This window comes from Patella vulgata, chromosome 9, assembly GCF_932274485.2.
Source record: "Patella vulgata chromosome 9, xgPatVulg1.2, whole genome shotgun sequence".
Lineage (NCBI taxonomy): Eukaryota > Metazoa > Mollusca > Gastropoda > Patellidae > Patella > Patella vulgata.
The window spans coordinates 26,131,432-26,155,604 of NC_065887.2; the positions used below are offsets into that span (position 1 = coordinate 26,131,432).

General features: G+C 36.4%; 2 protein-coding genes across 11 annotated transcripts in view; both read right to left on the bottom strand.

The window, feature by feature from the left end:
* LOC126832474 (monocarboxylate transporter 3) overlaps positions 1–1,497 on the bottom strand; it is a 46,602-nt gene extending 45,105 nt beyond the window's left edge. For all 4 annotated transcript variants that reach the window (XM_050563273.2, XM_056103197.1, XM_056103198.1 and 1 more), the window contains exon 1: positions 1,257–1,497. The gene's annotated coding sequence lies outside the window, so the exon portion shown is untranslated. The remainder of the gene's footprint in view (positions 1–1,256) is intronic.
* Positions 1,498–5,383: 3,886 nt separating this feature from the next.
* Positions 5,384–24,173, bottom strand: part of LOC126832473 (monocarboxylate transporter 6) — a 32,267-nt gene continuing 13,477 nt past the window's right edge. For 2 of the 7 annotated variants that reach the window (XR_008789236.1, XR_007684721.2), the window contains exons 3-11: positions 21,522–21,694; positions 20,929–21,072; positions 19,502–20,263; positions 17,817–18,375; positions 15,733–15,874; positions 10,304–10,433; positions 8,637–8,809; positions 7,614–7,760; positions 6,722–6,984 (exon numbers count right to left, since the gene is read on the bottom strand). Coding sequence is in view for 5 of the 7 variants with exons in the window: in XM_050563269.1 (XP_050419226.1) it covers positions 5,394–5,530; positions 6,223–6,984; positions 7,614–7,760; positions 8,637–8,809; positions 10,304–10,413 (1,329 nt within the window). In the remaining 2 variants the exon portion in view is untranslated. Of the gene's footprint in view, positions 5,531–5,552; positions 6,985–7,613; positions 7,761–8,636; positions 8,810–10,303; positions 10,721–15,732; positions 15,875–17,733; positions 18,651–19,501; positions 20,264–20,928; positions 21,073–21,521; positions 21,695–24,173 lie in introns of those variants that run through there. The other 5 variants (XM_050563269.1, XM_050563271.2, XM_056103194.1 and 2 more) reach the window with 5 other exon arrangements.

Sequence of the window (24,173 nt, forward strand, 5' to 3'; positions counted from 1 at the left end):
TATATGTAAGTCCGAAATCTGCCGAATGCAAGTCCCTTTTCTGGCCTCAAATGTTATATACATTATTAATAGGCATTTATTCACAAGAAAAACCCATAATCATTTATCTAGAGTGCCGGGTGGCCGTAACATTGAATGGATAACACAAGACATTGTTTATTACCGTAGCAATGTACGATCTCGTCAAATCACTCATAATGTCGCTCATAATAGAGTAAGGTGACTCATATTTTCAATAAATTCATTTTCCACTATCTATTTTGGAACTATTATAGCAATCACGACCAAATCTTTATCTAAATCTTACAAAATTCATCTTTAACAATAACGTAGCCCTACCTAGCGACACGGGTCAGAAATAAACATAAGTACCTAATAAATTAATTTTAACATAATAAGATTCCTTATATTGAGGGGTTTGGTGAATTGATTACTACACCTGACTGCACTTCACAATAGAAGCAGACACAGTGGGGGGTGTTCTCGCCTTACAAACTAATCATAATCCATTAATGGACATGCGTAAAGCGACACTATATAATGTACACGGACAGTAAATCGTTAAAACTTATGCATCAAATTAAACTATAAAATATGCAGCACTGCAAAGCCGATAAATTACTTACCTGCTGTGAACAACAGCTATTCATTTCATTTTATTTATTACGGATAATGCATTTAAGCATATTTGCTATTTACGCGTGAAAGAATATAATACTATGTTAATGTGTGATATGAATACACCTAATATCACGTAATATATATACACGTTCCATCTTGACATAAGCAATATCCATAATCTAGAGCTTAAAGATCCGGTGCAGCGTTTTCAGATAGCCCCCAATAACAATTTTCATTTATTAGTTCAGTATCCCCCCCTCCCACCCCGAAAAAAATATAGTTTTTATGTGGTCGTATATTGACGCTGCCCCTATTTGTCTATCGATACAAAAATATTATTTAAAAAAAAATAATTTCCAAATTTACTCCCTTGAGTTACGAAACTTTTTGGCACTTGTGCGAAAGTATAATGAATGTCTATCCTAATAAAAGGACATCCATACATTTCAACAGGCCCATACTTTGACCTTGGTTCAATGAATTTGCTCTGACCAGAGGGGTCGGGTTCTTTTTGCATCTTGGACATGAACATTTGACACTTGTTTGAAGTATAATAGTGGTTTTGTATAATATAAGTGTGAGTGAAGTAAAGTTATTTGGTGTCATTGACTCACGTGCAAAGTAATAAATCTTACCTTGACTTCAACGGGCATCCATTATTAACATCGACATTTGCTTATTCCTCCCCATTAATGAATAAATGCTCTATTTCAGGCTTACTCGTTTTAGCCATTTGTGATTACCGTTGTTCCTATTATCTTCCGTGGAGTTTGTTAACAAACTATTGTGACATGTGAACAAATAATCCTATACATGCAATGAACTCACAACCACTGTCTGCAGAACTATATAACGCAACCCAAGCCTTTAGTGAGCTCAAATAGTCACATGTATGTCGATCAGCCTATTTCTTTTTCGCTTTTTGTTATAAAGCCATGCATGTATTACGATTGCCGAACACATTATGTTATATTCTATGTAACATAGTGTGCATCCTTTGTCGGAACGGCTGTTTTCGTAGACTTTTTTTTAAAAAAAAAATTCCATATCAATAGATTACAATAAAAATAGTGGTAGTATAATGATGGATATTGTAAACTTTAATTTTTTAACAAAATATAAATAATAGAAAACAACATATTAGCAATACACAATGACCCTTGCCTTCTAAGTTAGACTGGACAAATCATTCAGTGTTGTTTATAAATCTATCATTTGAGAAATTCATAGACATTGTGTAAGTACCTACTTTTTAGATTTGCAAAGGCCTGGCGTTGACGGTACATTTTGTGTACGAAAGATGCATGTTGCATTATTTTTTTTACCTAAATAAATACTACCGATTATGTATATATGGGAATGGTTTGTAAAAAATAAATCATGCCTTGCTCCTAGCGGTAGTATAAATAATTTCTGAAATCTATAATTCACGAATGAATTTAACTTTATTATATGACAGTCGTGGAAACATGCTTAAGCAATACGAACATGATAAATGATCGTAAAATGATATCCTTGACTATCTCGGTGGTAATAACCTTATACTCCATTATGGCACTACAGCATCAAAGCTGACGAGGAAAAAATGAGACCAGCTACGCTCGGCGACACTGTCTTTGTTTCAATCTGAATCCCTGAACTTTTAAAATCGCCATTACGGGACTGCTACTACAGCGTTAAAATAACTCATTATAATCTCACTTAACTTTAAGGTACCTCCCATAGGTCACTTAAAGTTAAGTGGATATTTCTCACTTAAACTGGCCTTTGAATACCACTTAAAAACTAACACTTGAAAGTTAAGGCAGCTTAACTTTAAGGGAAAATTTGATACTTAACAGTGCCTTTGAATACCACTTGCCCTTAGCTTACAGGAAGTTACGTATATTTAAAGTAGCCCAGTCTCTAACTCAATATCATCCAAAGTCTTCGAAATTGAAAACACGAATTATTTGTCAATTTAAATCAACATTGATGTTGTGATCTTACCGGGAAAATATGGGCTTCTGATATCCAATATTTAAGACAAAATAAACATTTTACCATTGGTACACGAATCGTGTACCTTAATGCGTTTCAGCGCCATTGGTAACAAGGGGCTCGAAGAACGAGACGAGGCTAGACATATTCCACAAGTGATGTCAAACGATGACACTATATTCTTATTCTGAAGAGCATGCGCAATAAATATTCTCGGTGTAGAGAATAACCAGACGCTAGAGGTTGCCATTCGATTGAGACTTCTGGCGTATTTAGCCGAACATAACTGATTGGAAATTAGAGTAAGAACGGAAACGACTGAATGTAAATCAGTGTATATACACATTCATATTACATTATTAAATGCGTTGGGACCCATTTGTGTCAATTGTTAGGTACCAAATATTAGCGATTTAGCTCCTTTAAGTGAAAGCTAGTAGTTAAGTGACTATCTTAGACTTAAGATATCCTTCGAATACGGACCCTGATGTAAATAAATCATATATCTACTAAACTGATCTCTGTTATCACTAAGATAGCGTTACAATGTGTAACGTTGGGCCTTTTGTTCAGTTTGGTTTGTGGTGATATTGCTTTTGTCCCTTCATTATATATGATGTTTGAAATGTTTTAAACACAGACTCCTTTATTAGGTTGATTAATAATAAAATACAAGTGTTTTTTATCAATCCATATTTTAATTAATAATTCACAATAATAGAAAGATATCAGGTGACCCCGTCTTCATTAGCTCCCGTGTATACATTGGCGTGCACCTAAAAGATCCCTTGGCAGTTGGAATTCGATAAAAGGGTAGGTCTCAGCGCCGCTGTCCGGGCAAAATTTCATTCATAGCATATTGTATGGCGTATACCCATCTTCATTAGCCCAGTCGGAGTAGGACGTTAAACCCCATTACATTTCATGTCTTTATTAGCCGGGTTTGTTTAGAAAGTAGGACACAAATATTTGACAGATCCTATTTCGAGAAAATCTTGTGTGCCATGCCCTTTAATAACAACAACGTTTATAATATAATGAGGAACAAAATTATTCTTATACGGCCACATTCAAGTGGTTAGGCGGGAATAGAGAAAGAACCTGGTAAATTTTCTGCGTTCTGCGACCGTCCGTTCCGAGATTACCCCCACTCACCTTTTCAGTAAACCCTTTAAATGCGATATGGGCTACAGCTTTTTATCCTGTCCCATTTCCCCCTTTTTCCATGACCATTTGGCTTGGTATAACTTGGTCTACAATCAGATAGGTGTTGAATTGACATTCTCGGCCAGATTTTGGTAAATATTCATGGCTTCGAGGCGGGAGGATAACTGTGCTAAGATGTTGTTTACGGTGATATATACGGAGGATAGTTGAATGTTTATAATATGCTAATTCAAGTGTGTTTCTAAAATTTGCAGAGACCAACTTTGGTGCAAAGACAAGGCTACTTGTTGTCCCGTCTGTGGTGGAACGGGTTCAGCGCAGCGGACATTAAAATCTAGTAATAAGTTAGAGCAGGGCAAAGACTCCAGGATTACCATTAAAGTCAATGTGAAAATTAATGGTATATAGCCTGTCTCTAATTTCATGGAGTTATGTCCCTTCAGCTGGTTTGCCCCTTTAGCAATATCGGCAAGGGGGAGCACGACGTGAGTAAGCCCAGTGAGTAAGACAAGGCCTCGTGTTCTATCCCAGTGTTAACCGAGAAGTTCATCTGGATTTTCAGAATCTATTTTGTTTTGTTTCCTATAGTTCAACATTTCGTTTTATATGTCTTCACTACACTAGGATCTGGAAGCGTGGTTATATTACTGCGTTTTGGTTGAAGTGAGGGATTACCCAATGAAACGGTCTGTTACGGCGACTTATTGGCGTGTCATGCACGAAACTGTTGGTAAACCACTAGAAACGTCAACGCTCATTGATTTATAAATGACTGACGTCATAGGGTCAAAAGCCGCTCTACGACCCCTGACACGAACCCCCCTCCAGTCCAACTTTCAGAGAGAGAGAGAGAGAGGGAGGGGGGGGTAACATCCACTCGACACAAACCAGGTCATTTCGTGACTAACATATGGTACAATTTTATTTCAATAATTCGCTTGCACGAAGGAGTCTTCAGCAGTGGGAGGAAACCGGAGGACCCCGAGAAAACCCACGAGGTTGGACAGGCGACCCTACTTCTTGTCACGTACAACCCTGTCTGGACAAAGTTATCTTCACAGCACACTGGATGGCATATACTCGTCTTCATTAGCCCAGTCGGAGCAGAAAAGTAAGACCCCATTCCATTTTATTACGATATTTGCACCGGATTTATAGATGCATTATGTAAGATTTGGATAAAAAGTTGGACGTTCTTGCTATAATAGTTCGAAAATAGATAACGCAAAATGAATATATTGAAAATTTCATTTAAATTTCTGTCTTCTGTGCGAAGTTATCACTGTTTGAAGTTTTGACAAGATGTGTACTTGGTATTCGAGACTTAGCCTCGCTACTCCAATTTTAAATTCAATCATTAAATGACCGAACAATTCTAATCTACTTAAAACTGCGTCCATCCGATGGCCTATGGTCTTGTCATGTTAAATGCCTAATTAATAATTTATATAACATTTTAAAGTCTAAAGAAAGACTACAATGGACAGATTTAGCTCTTGAATAAATGCATCATTGAGAATTTATCACAATTTAAACGAGACTTGATAGATGAGAACACAAAGAGAAGAAACAAATGTATTTAATTTTCTTAAAATAAAGATACAGTTATGAACAAATCCGAAGCGTTATTTGGCAGTTTTTTGTTTGTTTTTTCCGATACTAAATATGGCCACGACCAATAACCAAATGCCACTTAAGGTGCAGATTGCGGCAAAAACAAACAATATATGATCATACGACTCTACATTATCTTTAATGACACCTAAAAAAATAATAAATATAGGTTATATATAAATACAATCACAATGGTGTAAGTACTAGCTAAGTACATATACATATACATTGCGATAGTATTTTTCACCATTAAACAGCAGTTTATGATGGATTCCGTCCAAAATAATACTACGTAAATCTCACAAAAGTAGTTCGGAACGAAATTAAATGAAATGGGGTTTAACATCCTACTGTCCGGCATCAATTGGGCTAACGAAAACGGGCATACGTCATATAGTGTGCTGCGAGGGAAAATGTGCCCGGACAACGGTACTACGGCAACTATTATATTGAATTCCAACTACCAAGGGTTCCTTTATGTACACGCATCGAACACGGGACTTCCGGGTTATCGAACCAACGTCTCACTCACTGGGCCACCGAGGATCTCGGTTTAGAAAGACAATGGTAAATGCACATTCGTATAAATATATTTTTTTAAATTGTTAATGGAGATTAAACATCCTATTAATGTGTTTTTCACATGTAGAATTTATTTCTTTAAAACCTTCATACCTCACTAATGACATTCTTCTTATTGTTAACCGTGTACAGAAGTAATCGTTGCAAAATCATGTGACGTATTTAATCATTTCCTCACAAAACCAAGACCTAATACTTAGTACTTAATACTTGTCAAACACCTTATATTATATTTTGCTCAATTTATACTTCACTTACCTCCTATCGGACCTGCTATACCAAAGCCAATACCAACACCAGTATTGGTTATACCTAATGCTGTAGGATACCGATCTTCCCCAGCAATAGCAAAAACAGCAATATTCACTGTAGACGTCAACAGTCCAAACCCTAATCCAAATATGGTACAAGACGCAATAATAAGACCATAGCTGTTGCTAAGTCCTAGAAGAAATACAGTCAAACCAGTGAATGTAATATGTAAAGCGTATTCAATAACCGGTGATATGTTAATGATATTTCTTGAGATAAGAACAGCCACTCTTCCGAACATATTCCCGAAACCCACAGCTGATAGGAATAATGATCCATCAATTTCGTCAAAGTTTTTATAAACAGCTATATCCAACATAAAATAATTGATCAATGCTAAAGGTACAGATCTGATAATTAGACATATAAAATACGTCACGTGTAATCGATCCTTCCATAAAGACACGTGGGATCGGAAGTACGAATTACTAAAACATTTCTTCGATTCAGTTTGATCTGGTTTTTCCTTTGGTAGTATGATCCGAATGAATAAGGCAAGAGGAATGGTATGAAGAAGAAGTCCCCCGTTTATCAAGAATACACCTCTCCAATTATATTGTTCTAAAATCAACACATTCATATACGGAAATATAAAGTTCCCCACACCAGCACTAAGAATGAGTGCCGCCAAAGCGACACGATAGTCCTCTTTAAATATTTTCCCAACTGAAACAAACATTCCGATGAAAATGTTACACAACCCCAAACCTGAAATTATATTTACACATAGTCGATTATTATCAAATACTTTATTTAACTATTAGGAAGACCTCGTATGACCACATCGCTTTACTGAAAAGAATCAGATAAACAATGTAGCCTCTGTGGGAAAAAAGTATGACTAATGCGAGAGTTGAACCTTCTGGGGGTAGGTCATTCCCCAAAGAGAGGACTCTTAAGCGATGACACTGTTCATCTCTGTGTTTTATTCATTCAATCTGTTCCTGGTTTTACTGATGACAAACTGTAAACAGACCAGTAAACGCATTCGCAAATCCGTGAAATATACAGTGATTACACGACGAGAAAAATCTCACATATTGAAAAGCCAAAATATATCAATTCATGCTTTCCATGCAACAGTCGTTTCGGAGTATTCTTGTTCCGATAAATTAATACGGGGTAGTTGGTAAATATAAGATTCATTATGTCTTCTTATATTCTGAAAATAATTATTTATCGTGACTATATGCTATAATTGTCACCAGTCATATGACCCAGATGAGAAAAATACAAAGGTAAGATTTAAAGTTTCTCAAATAAGGAGGTTTTCCTTTCAGTGTACATGTACATTAAACCCTTATCAGATTCAGAAATTGCAAACGTATCTAACAAACCTCCAATAGCACCAACGATTATAATAAGAAGCGAAATGGATTCCACTAACAATCCACCACCAATAATAGCTGAACATGCTATGGTTGTTCCAATTAACATTGTGTTACCGTTTCCAATTATACTCACAAGAAGTGGCGATAGGAGTCCTAGAATAAACGTAAAGTAGTAATAATTGAAATGAAAAAGAAAGATAGGTTGCCAGGCAACAAACATACGCCCACGGCAGTTAAGTCTTCATTGCCGTCATAGTTGTCGCATATTTTTTCCTTGTTCGGTAATGAAAACTTTTACAACACACCAAAATCTGATTAGGACTACAAACCCATTAAGTAATTATCAGAAATCATCAGATTTTATTTGGCTTCTAGTTCTGCCATATGCTACGTTCAGAATACAGAACATTTAATACCACGAATTTAGCTGTTTAAGTTACCGGAAATCGTTAAAAAAAAACAGACTCGTTGTTCCAAGACCTTTAACGCTGTGTATATATTTAAAGTCAATCAGGTGATAAATTGATCTTGAGTGCGCCCACAGAAATTTTTTTAAAGTGATCAAGGGCCATTTATAGGAATTTGTTAAAATTCAATAGGATTCGCCGTCTCAGGATCTTAAACACTGTCTATAAATTTAAGGTCAATCAGATGGCAACGTTAGGGCGTGAAAAACATTTCTCAAAGAAGTTAAGGGTCATAAATCTGTCATATAATTTTCGGAAATCGTTGAAAGTCAACAGGCTTCTTCGTCTCAGGACTTTTAACGCAATCGGATATTAACTTTAGCCTCAAGAGCTTCCACAAGATTCAAGTGGATCATTGGCAATAACTCTGGGGGTAATAAAAATCAAATTGGAGGGACAATATTTTTCTAGTCATATTTGAGAACATTATACGTTTGCCAAGGTACATACGTTTTAATTAATACTACGAGGTCGATGTTCGACCATACGGTCCGCGAAACAGATTTATTATATACGGACCGTCGTACTATCACTTTTCTCTTATGACATGGAAATCACATACCGCCACAACACATAAGTCCGATAGTTATGGACTGGACCATTGCAGTTTCGGCTCTACTCGCCCCAAACGAATCTTTGATTTCCAGAAATAATGAACCCATTCCATAGGTATATCCTATCATCAGACCATGGCATACACAGCATCCCATAAGAAGTATCCATTCTGAAGCAGATCTGTTTTGTAAAAAAAAAATATATAATATTTGTTATTTCAATATGCGCAGTAATGTCTCTGGACGAAATTTGAATAAAACGGTCATGTGCCTTGTAGTTTATGAGACAACTATGAGAATTACAGAAATCGCCTCTATAGCCCAAGTAATTATTTATGCATACATCCTTTAACAAATACAAGGACCTTCAAATTTAATTGGCCTCAAGTTCGATAGCTGGCTTGGTAGCCCTTAAATTGTGTATAGGCTATTATTTCGATCGTTCCAACAAATACAATGGACTATAAAACTCAATTGGTCTCGAGTTCGATAGCAGGCTTGGTAGCCCTTAAAATTTATAGGCTATTACTTCGATTGTTCCATAATACGACATCTGAGCTGAAGTAAGTGGTATGGGGCACAATTCCGATGCCCAGCTGTCGAGCAATCAGAGCTGGAAGACTGCCTTAAAACTGGGCACACAACCTTACCACCACCCGACAAACTCCCCAATGACGACAAAGATACACCATATTTCATACTGGGAGACGATACATTCGCTCTGCATACATGGTTGATGAAACCTTATGCTTTACACCATATCGTATGACACAAAAGCACACAATATTCAACTACAGGATTTCCAGAGGGAGGCGCATTGTTGAAAATGCATTTGGGATCATGGCGCAATGTTGGGGAATCCTATTAACTACCATGCAACATGCCCCAGAAACTGCTAGAATCATCGTTGGAGCATGTATATGCCCCCACAACTTACTGAGGAGGATGGAAACCATGAAATGATGCTTTGTGCCTGGAGACATGTTGGTATGATGGAGCCAATAAAGTCAATCACAGGTTCAAACAAAGAAGGCAAAGCAGCAACGTTGCTATCTCATGCACTACTGCAACTCAACAGCAGGTTCAGTGCCATGGCAAAACAGCATGATTATTAATAAGTTATGGGACAAAGACCCTTTCACACCAGTAACAAACGGCCACACATTACCTTTAAGGAGTAATCATACCAAACTATTTTTTTTACATTTCAGTGATATTTATTCAGAAGAAGCAAGATTAAACCAGGAAATGTTCACTTCAATTTTATGATTCTAAACATGGAATAAAATAAATATATGCATGTTTTAAAATTTTGTATTTATCAACACTGGAGAAGCTTCTCTCACGATCCAACACGTCCTCAACACGACGTACACGACCCCAACACGATCAGCTCAAAGTCAACACGCTTCTCTTCAGATACGGACAGATCTGGCTAGCCTAGGCTCCCAACACGACCCAAGCACGACCTGTACCGTCACGGTCACTCGTCGGGAAGAGGTCGAGTTGATGCCTTTTCAACACGACATGCTCCCGATTCACGAAGACCTGACCTTAACCCAAACTGAATAATTGAATCTTCATTATGCAGTCGATAAACAAGCATTTCACTGTCTGTCAGAATATCACCTGTTTGTGCTGCAGTCCAACCAAAGAATAAAGTAAAAACACCTACCTTGCTCTGAACTTCCCCAAACAACCTTTCTTATTGTTACTGTCCACAACCAGTATCTCCTCCTCAACTTTTCCAACGCTTTGTTGCATGTCATATTCTTTTTGTGCCATAACTTTCTTTGCTCAGCGTCCTGTCACATTGTATGAATTTGATAAAACGACTTTAGCATAGTACGACCTCTGTTTTATTAAAAATCAATTCTGTATTTGGCATGTAAACAGTCTCGTTTTAAGTTTAATATTAATATATTCAGGTTTAATTTACCGTGTGTATAGCAGTCACGCACTAGTCGTGTCTTATCTTACAGATAGAGATTACTCTTCGGTCGACCGCGCCTTCAATTCAACTCTATAATAGACACACACGTCCGGTTCCACTTGAATGCCTAAATATTGTTCATAATACGTGAGTATGTCATTTTAATGTTCTAACATTTTTACATGTTAACAAGTAAGAGAAGGGTATAGCTGAACCGTATCCAAGTTATAATATTTATTATTGCCATAATGTTAAGTCGCGGTAATCTATTATAGTTTTTTGGGGTTTTTTTTATGAAAAAGCTAAACATGGACTTAAGAGAAAGAGAGAAAGGGGGGGGGGGGTAAAGTCAATGCGACACAAACTAGGTCATTTCGGGACTAACACATGATTCAATTTTATTTCAATAATTCGCTTGCTCGCAGGGGTCCTTAACTGTTGGGGAATCCAGAGAAAACCCACGAGATTGAACAGGCGATCCTACTCGTTGCCAGGTACAAGCCTGGAATCAAAACCACGCCCCTTGATCGACTCAATGACGGACATTTTAAACTAACGCGCATGCGTTAAACCATTTCCCCAACTTGCCACTTGCATACATAATTAAATAAATTCCTCGACATCATTAAACTATAGAGACGTGAGATGCACACTACGGTGAAATGAAATCTTGCAGATATACTATTCAAAAAAAGTAGGGGATATTTGATTTTGGGGGCATAATACTAAAATATGCAAATGACTACGAAAAAAGTCACTATAGAACCTAACAGAAGAAACATTTCCAGTTACATGTGACGCCCAAACGCACCAATAGCTACCGCATGGAATGCAGGTGATGCTTGGGATCATCATGGGGGTCCAACCCAAGATTTGCACGACTCTGACTTTGAATGTTACAGTCATTGTGGCATTGAATTCCAGGGTGGAAACATCAGTTTAATTGTTTTAGTGACCAGAAAACAAATTTTGATATGCGTCGGCTTACCCAAAATGAAAGGTTACGTGCCCTTGGCATGCTACAGATCGGCACAACACAGGCGGTTGTGGCGCGGACGATGAATGTTTCTCAGTCTGTCATAAGCAGGCTTTGGTCCAGATACCGTGATACACAATCTGTACAGGACAGACCACGCTCAGGTCGACCAAGGGCGACAACTCAAGCCCAGGATCGATTTATCCGTACCTTGGCCTTGAGAAATCGTGTCATCACAGCAAATCAGATCAGCGCTCGTCTTCAAACAGATACTGGTGTGAGAGTGAGTGGCCAGACGATTCGGAATCGACTGCATAGGGGTCACCTTCGCGCCCGACGTCCTCGCGTGATCCCTTGTTTGAGAGATCATCACATTCAGGCAAGACGTCATTGGTGTAGGGATAGTCAACACTGGGTTAATCGACGCTGGAGCAATGTGATGTTTTCAGATGAGTCAAGGTTCACTGTTGATTTTTTGGACAGACGTAGGAGGGTGTGGCGTCGTCGAAACGAGCGCTTCAAAGACGTTAACGTCATGATTTGGGGGTGGTTCTGTTATGGTGTGGGGAGGCATCACTGTTGCTGGAAGAACGGCTTTACATGTTGTTGCAGGGCGTGTTACAGGCCAGTACTACCGGGACAACATCTTGGCAGTCCATGTTGTGCCGTTCGCACGACGTCATGGCCGCCGTTTCATCTTCCAGGATGACAACGCAAGATGTCACAGGGCCAGGATCGTTACAGGTTACCTCCAACAACAGAACATCACCACATTACCTTGGCCAGCACTGAGTCCCGACCTCTCCCCCATCGAGCATGTCTGGGACATGCTTGGACAGAGGTTACGTCAACGTCAACAACGTCCTGCCAATGTCCAAGAACTTGCTGCAGCGTTGCAACAGGAATGGGACAATCTGGACCAAAATGACCTTAGACGTCCCATTAGGAGTATGCCACGTTGGATCAATGCTTGTTTGGCAAACAGAGGAGGATTTACCCGTTACTGACTTGGTTGTGATTCTGTGGTAACTTTGCTGTTTGACCCCGGGTATCATTTTACCCTTATAATGGTCAGTCTGTGCCTTACTTAGTCTAACGATCATTTGGAATAAATCGATGAATGTGAACTTCATTTCATTTTGTCATTTGTTTCTTCGTCAGTTTCATTAGGTGACTTTAATAACACTTAAAAATCAAATATCCCCTACTTTTTTTGAATAGTATATAAGCTGGTGTATAATATCTATAAATAGGCTGACTAGATGGATATTTATCATTAACTTGAAAACGTGACCTGTATGTGTTACGAAACGTCGTTATTAAATAATAGAGAAGTAGTTACATCCATATATACCTTGTGTTGTGTTTTGTCATGATATAGAACTTGTTACGTTTGTATACAAGAGTAACCTAACAGTTAAAGCTTCTTTGAATCAATAGGACGTTAAACCCATTTCATTTCATTTCATTTCTTTGAATGAAGGCCGAGAAACTCTGGCCTCTCTTGCGAAAGACTAGATATGGATGTTTCTCAAACATTCTAGACAGCCGTTGTGAAAACGGTCTATATATCCGGGTAGTGTTATTGCTAGATCGTTTGTGTCTAGTGGCTTTAAATATTCTTCCGTTTGGTTAGTTTTTCATTTCCATGGTTTAAAATCACTAAATGAAATGAAATGAAATGTGGTTTTATGGCACGCCAGCTCCAACCGGGCTATATTGCGCCAAACATATGGTGAATATTACAAGACAGGCTAAATTATATCACAGAAAAACATTATATGCATAAATAAAAACAATATCACAGTTAGTAAAATTAAAAATAAAATACAACTTTTATGCATATAAATATTAAATACAAAAATGAAATGATATATATATATATATATATACAATTAAAATTTATGATAAAATCCTGTCTCCTTTAAAAAGTCTAACACTTTACCATATAAACCCGGTTGGGCAAACATGTGATGTAATGATTAAAATCACTAATCGTCCAATTTGGTTTAAAGATGCATTATGTAAAATTTAGTAAAAAGGTTTGCCGTTCTTATAATAATAGTTTACCAATAAATAATGGAAAATGAATTTATTGAACATTTTAGTCGAATACCTTTTTCATTTGCGAAGTTGTTAGTGTGTGGAGTTTTGACAAAATATGGGCAAAATAGTCTCGGTTGTCAAAAACTACTGCTACGACAAACAATAAACTCATGATTTTCCATAATATTATCGCTAAATTATTAAATGGCGCAGGTGTTCTAATCCATTCAAAACCGACATGTAAGTTCCGAACAACTCGCTTCCATCATTGCATGTCTATATATAAAATACATATAGGTTGTTATTCGCCAAATTAAATGATACGAGTTAGTTAGGTAGCACCGGGGGATCACGGTGGCTAAGTGGGTTAGACGCTTGCTCGCTAGCCTGGAGGTCGGGTGTTCGATCCCTGCATTGGCCGGAAAAGTTTATCCAGATTTTCCGGCATGGTTCCCCCTTGTCAGTGATGATGGACGGAGGGCTTGACAAGGAAAGCTATCTATTCCTTCGGATGAGACGAAAAACTGAGGTCCCGTGTATACATTGGAATGCACGTAAAAGATCCCTTGGCAGTTGGATTTCGATATAAGAGTAGGCGATAGTGCCGCTGCCCGGGCAAAATTTCCCTCATAGCACACTGTATGGCGTATGCCCGTCTTCATTAGCCCAGCATAGGAGCAGAACAGTAGGACGTTAAACCCCATTTCATTTCATTTCATTTAGGTAGCACCGAAGTAACATAGCTATATGATTAACCTAACAGAATATGCCAAATGTGTGATGCCATAATTAAGAATATACATATTATAATTTCCTCTTATATTATAGTTCCAGTTCCATAATACAAGCTAATGGATATAAATTCAGATCACGTGCCATTATTATTTTAATAGTCTTCAGTTTCGAAAGCTAATTAGTAATAAATAATTTACTGGAAAACTAGGTCATGAAATATATTTTTGTAAATATTGTTGGTATAAGATAATACGATACATATACATGTATATTATAATTTACAATAAGAATGTTCAAAATTCATAGAATAATAATATGAACATACAATAATTAAAATGAAACGGATTATATATGCATATCTAGTCGTTCGGATGAGACGAAACACCAAGGTCTGTGTACACGTTGCCGTATACTTAAAAGAATCTTTTACAGTTAGAATTCGAAATAAGAGTGGGCCGTAGTGGTGCTGTACGGGACAAATGTATGGCGTATGCTAATGACCGGACAAATCCTCGCCAACCACTCCCCCGGATGTATTGCACATGTAACCATATTTGTCTCAAAATGTCCGACGTATTTTTATCATTTAAAATGGATGTATATATAGCCAAACTGTTTTAAAACATTTCTTTACATTAAACATACATTATGCAAGAGCTAAATCTGCCTATTGCAGATCTTTCTTTAGGCCTGAAATGTTATCTAAATTATTAATTAGACATTAATTAACTTATCCAGACCCTAATCAACTCTCGGTGGCATCGCTAGCCTGCGATGTTTATTGGATTAGGTTCCTATTTGATGTTCGACTTCCATTCATAATTAAATCATGAAATGGATAATCGAGACTATGTTTTTTTTATCCTACCGACTTTAGTAATGATGATCGAGGCTAGACCGAAAATCCAATCACTACACATCTCGGTTCATAGTGGATCAATTTGAATGAACTTTTCAGCAAATTCCCTTTACAGTATCTAGTTTTTAACTATTATAGTGAGAACTGCCAGCTATTTATCTAATCTCCCATAATATATCTTTCAATGGGCCTAACCGCTTTTATTTGCGTCAAAATAAAACTAAGCCTTGGATCAAGCACTATACATTTTGCCTGGAAGGATTAAACGGAAATCGGTTTGTTTTATAGTTTTAATTTTGCTCTTAGTGTGTTGATATAGTTGTTGCTTTATATATGTATGAAAGATTTTGAGCAAAGATGCCTTATAAAATCATCGAAACGAAACATTTGTTTTTGACCCAGGTTATTTTAGTTATTAATAGATGAAAAAAAAAGATATCCCTGTTCGGCAACCATACTGTTGAAATTTCATCAGTACACGTAATAATTAAATGAAAACATCCACTGAACTGATATATAACTTATTGTAAGTACCGAATGATTGTACAAACTTACCTGACAAGGGTGCTGTTGGTGTATTAAAATCAAATGAACAAGGTGCGAGGTAATATTTCTAATCTTGTCTAAGATAGGAACTGTTCATTATAGGAAATCAAACCATGTTTGTAATCATTTTAAGCGTCTTATCAGTTTTGGGCTGTGTAATAAAAAGACGAAAGTTAGGCAATAGTTATCAGGGTTTGTTTATCTACGGGAATAGCATTGTGAGAGCAACTGTATGGGTCAAGGGGTTACTTTGTTTATTTTGATGTTAAAAGCTTAACAATTGCCTTTCTATCAATGTGTAAAGATGAAACTCAGAGGTCACGAAGGTATTACGTTAAATTATATAAAATTAAGACAAATCCCTTTCCGTTGGAATTATATTAGCAAAGTGCATCCCTACATCATCAAAGTTAACGGACAGCCTTAATAATGAAACCACTTAAAAATCTTTCAATTCATCAATTTCTACCTCCTATCCATTCTGGTATATCATACTCATACCTATTGGAAAGGTATACGAGCATTTATTTCGACATTATGACCATTAGTACACCATCGCAAGAAACGCCAACATTTTTGAAAAGATGGGCTAAGGGGGCATATCTCTGGAACGATCATTTGTTTCAAGTTTGATTAAAAACGACCATGTTATTCCACAGTACTTTTATATTGGAGATAGAAAAAAATCAAAAAATACATAGTAAACTGAGATTAGGCTGCAGCGATTTAAATGGTCATAAGTTTTTGAGACATTTAACGGATAGCCCCGCCTGCGCGTGTTGTCACCATTTTGAAATTTTTTATCATTATCTACTAGTATGCTCCTTGCATTCGGGTGCCCGAGGTCAAACTATTGGTTTACTAAAGCAGCAATTTCAAGATATAAGTATTTTATTGAATGGTCAGATTGTCCTCTCAGTTGATCAAAATTAGTTCATTTTTAACACTGTTCATAATTTCTTAAAATTGTCAAAACGTTTCTAACGTCCAAATCATCCTGTCTGTTATTGATTTATTTACTTTATACTTAATATACCAAATTATACTTCACGTTTAAATAGGTCTTATATGGAGGGAAGGGGGTTTGCGGCACTACTACATTGGTACCATATTAATATATAGTAATATAATATAATATAATATAATGGAACGGACAACTGTATATATGTATAAATGTTTAGTTTATATTTAAATCTCAAATAATTTTATATTTTGTATTATTATATGTTCTTGTTGTATACATCTTCTGTATGTACATAAATTAAACTTATTTTTGTAAATTCTGGAGAGGAGTCAACATAGGCCCAGCCTGTTCTCCAATCCATTTTCAAATGAAATAAAATATTGTTTACAAAAAACAAAACAAAAAAAAAACCCAACTCTGGAACGAAACGTCGCGGAACGCTGATTATTGATAGGATTTGTCCTCCGCATATGATCGCAATATTTCTAGCCAAATTTGATAAATCTGTTAAAATGTATAGCCTTTTCGGAAATTGTATATGAAAGCCAACACATTCGAGATCTTAAGTTTCATCAAAATCGGATTCTAATTGTGACCTCTTAGGGTGCCCACAACCTTAGTATTACATACTTTTACCCCATTTGCGGGCGTGGGGCGGCCATTCTGTGGGGAAGGTTTGGTCCGATTTTCACGAAATTCGAACTCAAGCGCCAATAGGGTGTAACGGTTATACATTTGAACGGGTTTTAAAAGCAAATAAAGATTGTGAGCTGTAGAGGGACCACAAGCTAAAAGCGCGATTTTTCGCACAATCAGGGGTCATAATCCATGAAGTTACGACCCGATACATGTCAATATCGACAGGATATTTCAAATTTCGCCAAAATCAGATAAAAATTGTTTGTCCACAAACAAAATGTGTTCCGACGTCCGGACGGATAGGGGCTCCGACAATATACGTTCACATGAACACGTTGGCGTATAAAAATGATACCTGATCGGTATAAGGTACATGGAGTGATGTTAATTTAATAGAACAATCTAAATAAAAACTAATGTTTATTTGTATGCAGTTTAATGTTTTGTCAACTCTACATGCTTAAAAGCTAAATACCAATTTGTCCATTACCTGTTCCTTGGGTGGTGCAGTTTTAGTCACTGTTCTTTGTTAAAATAGATCATGACCAATGCATCTTTTAATTAGCCAGATGAAAGGCCACGCCCTGTCGTGTAAACGTAAACAGTAAAGACTAATTTAATATTGATGCTTCTGGCCCGCCAACAGATTATCTGCATTTTTACATTCAGTTTCTTTATTTCTCTATTATTATTAATGCCGTCGTTGTAAATGGCCATGCCATTGTATTGTATGTGATGTATTCACTGACTGTTCGTTCTATTTCTGTTTGGAAGATTGACTGACATTGTTTAATAGTGCCAACCCTGACATGGTTTGAATGGATGGTGGGACAAAGACTTCTAAGGTTAACACACATTTATATCCAACAGATTTTTATATGAATATCTGATTTGTCTTATCCATAATATCAACCTCGTTTAGTTGTTTCCCTTGTTATTTTTATTGCTGAAACAGGCCACAACCAATAACCATAGTCCACTTAAAGTACAAACTATAGCAAAACTAAAGAGTATGTGATCATATGACTCCACATTATCTTTTATTACGCCTGAAATAAAAAAAAAACAATACAAATCAATACATAAAAGCCTTGTGTTTATTTGCAGTGTGAAGGGGTTGCCATCCAAAATAGCATATTGGAAAATGCATTATGTGCGATTTAGATTAAGAGCTGGCGGTTCTTGCTATAATATTTTTAAAAAATTAATAAAACTAAAACACGATTAATATTTAATCCACGTGTGCAATGATAGGGGGAGAATTGTGCCAAAACAGATGCGGTTCAGCCAACTCTTTATTCGATTTTCAAAGCTACTTTATGTGCACGGGTGCATCCTTTAATGTAACAATCCGGCGTGAGAAAGATCCTAACGGGTTTCTCTCAGCTGACTAGTCTAATCTATGCATTAAAGGACAATACTGGTGTCAGTCATTATAAAATATGTGATAGAACTGGTTAAATACATCCCAAATATAACTTTAACACATAGATCATTGCTACGGGAGATGTGTAACAAGCACGTGAAGAAACGGGAAGTGACGACAAACATGACAAACACGAGTTATCCTACTATATAACTGATTGAAACAACGAGCGGTAACAGACACGCGATCGAATTTCATTTCACTGATAATTCAGTTGAAGATGAAAAGCTATTATATGAGACGGTGAGAGGATATCTGACAATTCCAAAAAAGAATTGGCTGTCATTAGATAAAAGATAACAAACAAATTAGAAAAAGTCCGTGCATTACCATGTTTTATTAAGAACAGAATGAATAAAAACGAGGGAATGCACGGAATTTTTCTATTTTTCTTGTTTTCCCTTATCTAGTGACAGCCAATTCTTTTTTTGAATTGTAAGATACCCTCTCACCGTACCATATAATAAAATTTCAACTTCAACGGAATTATCAGTGAAATGGAATTCAATCGTTTGTCTGTTATCGCTCGTTACATCAGTCAGATACATAGAAGGATAACTCGTGTTTGTCATGTTTGGCGTCACTTCCCGTGCTTGTTACACATCTCCCGTAGCAATGATCTCTGTGTTAAAATTTTATTTGAAATGTATTTAACCAGTTCTATCACATATGTAATGACGACTGACACCAATATTGTCCTTTAAGGCAAATTATATAAACCAAGATTGGAATTATTCCTTCAAACTTACCGCCAATTGGACCAGCTATACCAAATCCAATTCCCACACCAGTGTTTGATATTCCTAATGCTGTAGGATAACGATTTGCACCAGCTATATTGAAAACAGCAATGTTTGCTGTAGACGTCAAGAGTCCATAACCCAATCCAAATATGGTACACGAAGCAATTATGAGCCCGAAGTCTTTTCCAATCCCAAAAATAAACAAAGCCATTCCCGTGAATATAATGTGTAACGCGTATTCTATAACTGGGGATATTTTAACAACACCTCTCGTGAACAGAATCAAAACACGTCCCACAATATTTCCAAATCCTACAGCTGACAAAAATATGGACCCATCGACCGAACTGAAGTTTTTATAAACTGCTATGTCCAGCATAAAATACGTTACCAACCCCAATGGCACGGATCTCAGTATGAGACATATAAAAAATGTAACGTGTAAAGAATCTTTCCACAAAGACACATGGGATTCAAAATATGTATTATTAAAACATGATTTATTTTCTTTACGGTTAGATGTATCTTTTGGCAAAAGAATCCGAATGTATAAAGCAAGAGGAATGCAGTGAAGGAGAAGCCCTGCGTGAATTAGGAATACGCCCCTCCAGCTATATCTTTTTAAAATTAAAACATTTATATATGGGAATACGAAATACCCAACACCACCGCTAAGGATAAGCGCTGCTAAAGCGGACTGGTAACTGTGCTTGAATATTTTACCAATTGCAACAAACATACAGATGAAAATATTGCACAATCCTAGACCTGAAAAACATTGAAAATAATCAGCAAGGATATTGATGCGAGTCTCTGATATTGTATTCTATTTTGATCGTATAAAATAACGAATTTCGTCACTGTCACTTTCCCAGTGCTACAAGAACTGCCCAGTTATCAATGTATTTGGTTCGACCCCTTTGTTGATTACGCGAAACACTTTCCTCTGTGAGGATCAATATCAGATGTTTTAAATGTTTAAATTTTCAAGGGAGCCACGGTGGCTAGGTGTGTTAGACGCTGGCTCGCTAGCCTGGAGGTCGGGCGTTCGATCCCTGCATTGGCCGAGAAAGTTCATCGAGATTTTCCGACGTGGTTTCCCCTTGTCAGTGGTGCAGAACGGAGGGCCTGGCAAGAACAGCTGTCTAGTCCTTCGGATGAGACGAAAAACCGAGGTCCCGTGTATAGATTGGAATGCACGTAAAAGATCCCTTGCCAATTGGAATTCGATATAAGAGTAGGCGATAGTGCCGCTGCCCGGGGAAAATTTCCCTCATAGCACACTGTATGGCGTATACCCGTCTTCATTAGCCCAGTATAGGAGCAGAACAGTAGGACGTTAAACCCCATTTCATTTCATTTCATTTAAATTTTCAAATGTAATTTAATAAATTAGCACTGCCCGTGTTTCTAGGTCAGAACATTATACATACCTCCAATTACTCCAACGACTACGACCAGAAGAGAAATGGTTTCTACAAAGAATCCACAGACAATGGCTAAACATGCGACAGTGGTCCCAATTAGTAGTGTGTTACCAATACCAATGATGCTGGCAATAAGTGGAGATATAAGACCTAAATAGCATAAATACAAATTATCACGGTTAACTCCGAAATGACTATCATTTAAAGACAAAACTCTCCGAAAAGGGTAAAGATACATTCTCACTGTCGTGCGATGCGTTACGATATGATTTTATATCTATTGATTCCACGATCTGGTATGTTTCGATACAATAAAAACGATTGCGACGACTGACCTCAATGTATGATAAAACCTGGTGGGATTCCCACGATTACTCCACGATTTCAATCGTAGCGCCAATCATGATAGTGGGAACCTAGCATAAGCTATTAAATCAGCTTATTATGTCACACAGGAAGGTTTTATTTGTGAAAAAGGTAAGATTTATTTTCAATGCAGACCTAACAATGCCATTAGAATGTTGTTTTTTTCCATTTCCATTAACATAATTTACCCGACGTGTCCTTATGGGTGATAGAAAAGGTGTTAATGTAATTACCTCCGCAATTCATAATACCGATAGTTATGGACTGGACCGTTGCCGTTTCAGCTCTAGTTGAATTGAGCGATTCCTTCATTTCTAAAAATAACGCACCCATACCATAGGAATAACCAATCATCAGACTATTACACACACAGCAAGCCATTAGCAGTACCCATTCTGAAACTGGTCTTTAATACAAAAGGTATAACACAAAATTACTTGTAAATACCTACGAAGATAATTCCTAATTGCATGAAAACAACATTCCACACATTGGGCATGATTTTGAAGGTGCAAGAATATTCACGATCTGTTATTGGTAATCAACAAACGAATACTAGAAGATGCACCAGATATGTCCCAGTTATGTTACCTGGTTATAGAAAACATTGATTGCAAATTCAACCACCGATTATTTTACAATTACAGTGTCAAAAGTTTGAAAAGGTATATGCTTAGTTTTAAATGTATGAATGATGTAAGTTTGAACACACAATTTATTTAAATTTCATATCTAGTATAGTGTCAGAGATTTACTCCATAATAATAATTGCATACAGAAAACTTAGTCGTGTGTATCAATCGATACAGAACAATAAATATTCTACTAAGCAAACGCTACAGCTGTTATAATATATTCCATATTAATATATGACAAAAAGTCAAATTTGTTTTCGTGGCATACACTGAAAAAAAACTTGTGTTGAAACAACACAAACTTGTGTTGAAACAACACAAACTTGTGTTAAATGTTGAAACAACACAAGACTTGTGTTAAAATTTACCAAACAACACAAAATTGTGTTGAAACTTGTGTGAAAATCTACACAATACTTGTGTCGAAACTTGTGTTGAAATTTCTGAAACTTGTGTGGTTTCATAAAAACTTGTGTATAACCACCAACAAAAACTTGTGTTTTATTTTCCCTCAATTTAGCAATCTTTCCCATGCAGCCCCCCACCCCTTTTGCTCTGTTTAACCTGTAAAGTTTGATAAATGAGGTAACAATAATTTTATTTGTTAAATTATCATTTATTCATAAAATGATAGGAAAAAGTAAATTAACACCACCAAATCAAAAATAAATAGACATCATTTGAAATGTTAACAGAAAAACAGAGATATAATTCTAATACTAATAAAAATTTTGTTATTTCAACTGGATTTTCCGACATAGTTCCCACACGTCAGTAGTGTAGGACATGGCAAGGGATAATTGGGTATAAGCCCAGAATTGAAACTACCCCCACTGCGTTTACTTTAAAGAACCCTTGACAATTGAATTATCTGACTCAATGACAGACCCTTCTGATCCAATGTGCGTGTGTTAACCATTCGGCCCTCCTGGGTTCCCTTTAAACAACCCTTGACAGATGAAATATTTGATATAAGAGTAGGTTGTAGGGCAGAATCACCATAATAACACAGAAAAGTAGGATATTAAACCCTATTTCATTTCATAAGCAAGGGAAAGTCACCTTAATGTAGGTCAAGGTTTTTTGTAATTCTGGGTATATTTGATCTACATTTGGTTTCTAGACTATGCCTATTAAATACTTTATGATTTCCGACCAAATTCTAAGTGATTTATATGTCACTTTACATTCTATATTATACATAAATTTCTGTAGAGAATTAAAATCTAATTGTGTTTGGGATGAATATTTAACAGTAAAAACAAAAAAAAAATATTCAAAAATTGGGTCAAATGCATTCTTTTCCAGAATTATAAAATAAATTGATGCTTGGGATCTCTTGTTGTTATCATACATCAAATAATCTTCCAGCCTAAAAAATAAAAAGTAGGCAATAAGAATACTTTCTTACTATTTATTGTTCACAATGTTTAAATAAACAATTTATTTTGCCACATCGAGACTGAGTCTCTATTTTGTTTCATCTTTGGGTAACACTTATTGTGTCTTGTCCAGTAACAGACCCAGGCAGATTATTATATTTTATTTCCATCGACAACAAATTGGATATTACCTATTAAAATCTATTTGAAAAGTAAAATATTGTCCATTTTTATACTGCTATTTACTGTAAAAATACACATAGGGTCTATCACAACTTGAAGAAAATCAATGGATGTGATTGTCAAAAATCAAGAATGCCAAGACTTGAATAGGAGAGTCCTAGGCATTGCCCCAAGAAGAATAACTAGATTACCAATCAAGTGTATAGAACTAGTTGATGATTAAAAATACAAATATGTATGTTACTTACATTTTACCTGATTATCAAGCTCTGTGAGAAAAAGTTTCCATAATATGAATAGCCATTTCCAACTGTCTTGATCTTTCTGATGTAGTTAACTGAGAAAAAAAATATACTATGTTTTAGTTGACTTAAATCGATTCAATATTTAAATAGACGAAAGTTTTAATTTAATTAAATTGTATTGTAATGTGTTGGTTTGCTTTGTCACAGATGAGACAAAATGAAAAAAATGAAATGAAATGGGGTTTGGCGTCCTACTGTTCAGCTTCGACTGGGCTAATGAGGTTGGGCATATGCCATACAGTGTGCCACGAGAGAAATTTTGCCGGGTACCGTGACCCTAAGGCCTACTCTTGTATCAAATTCTAACTGCCAGGGGCTCTTTTACATGCACGCCAATGTGTACACGGGACCACGTTTTTTTGTTCAATCTGAACGACTAG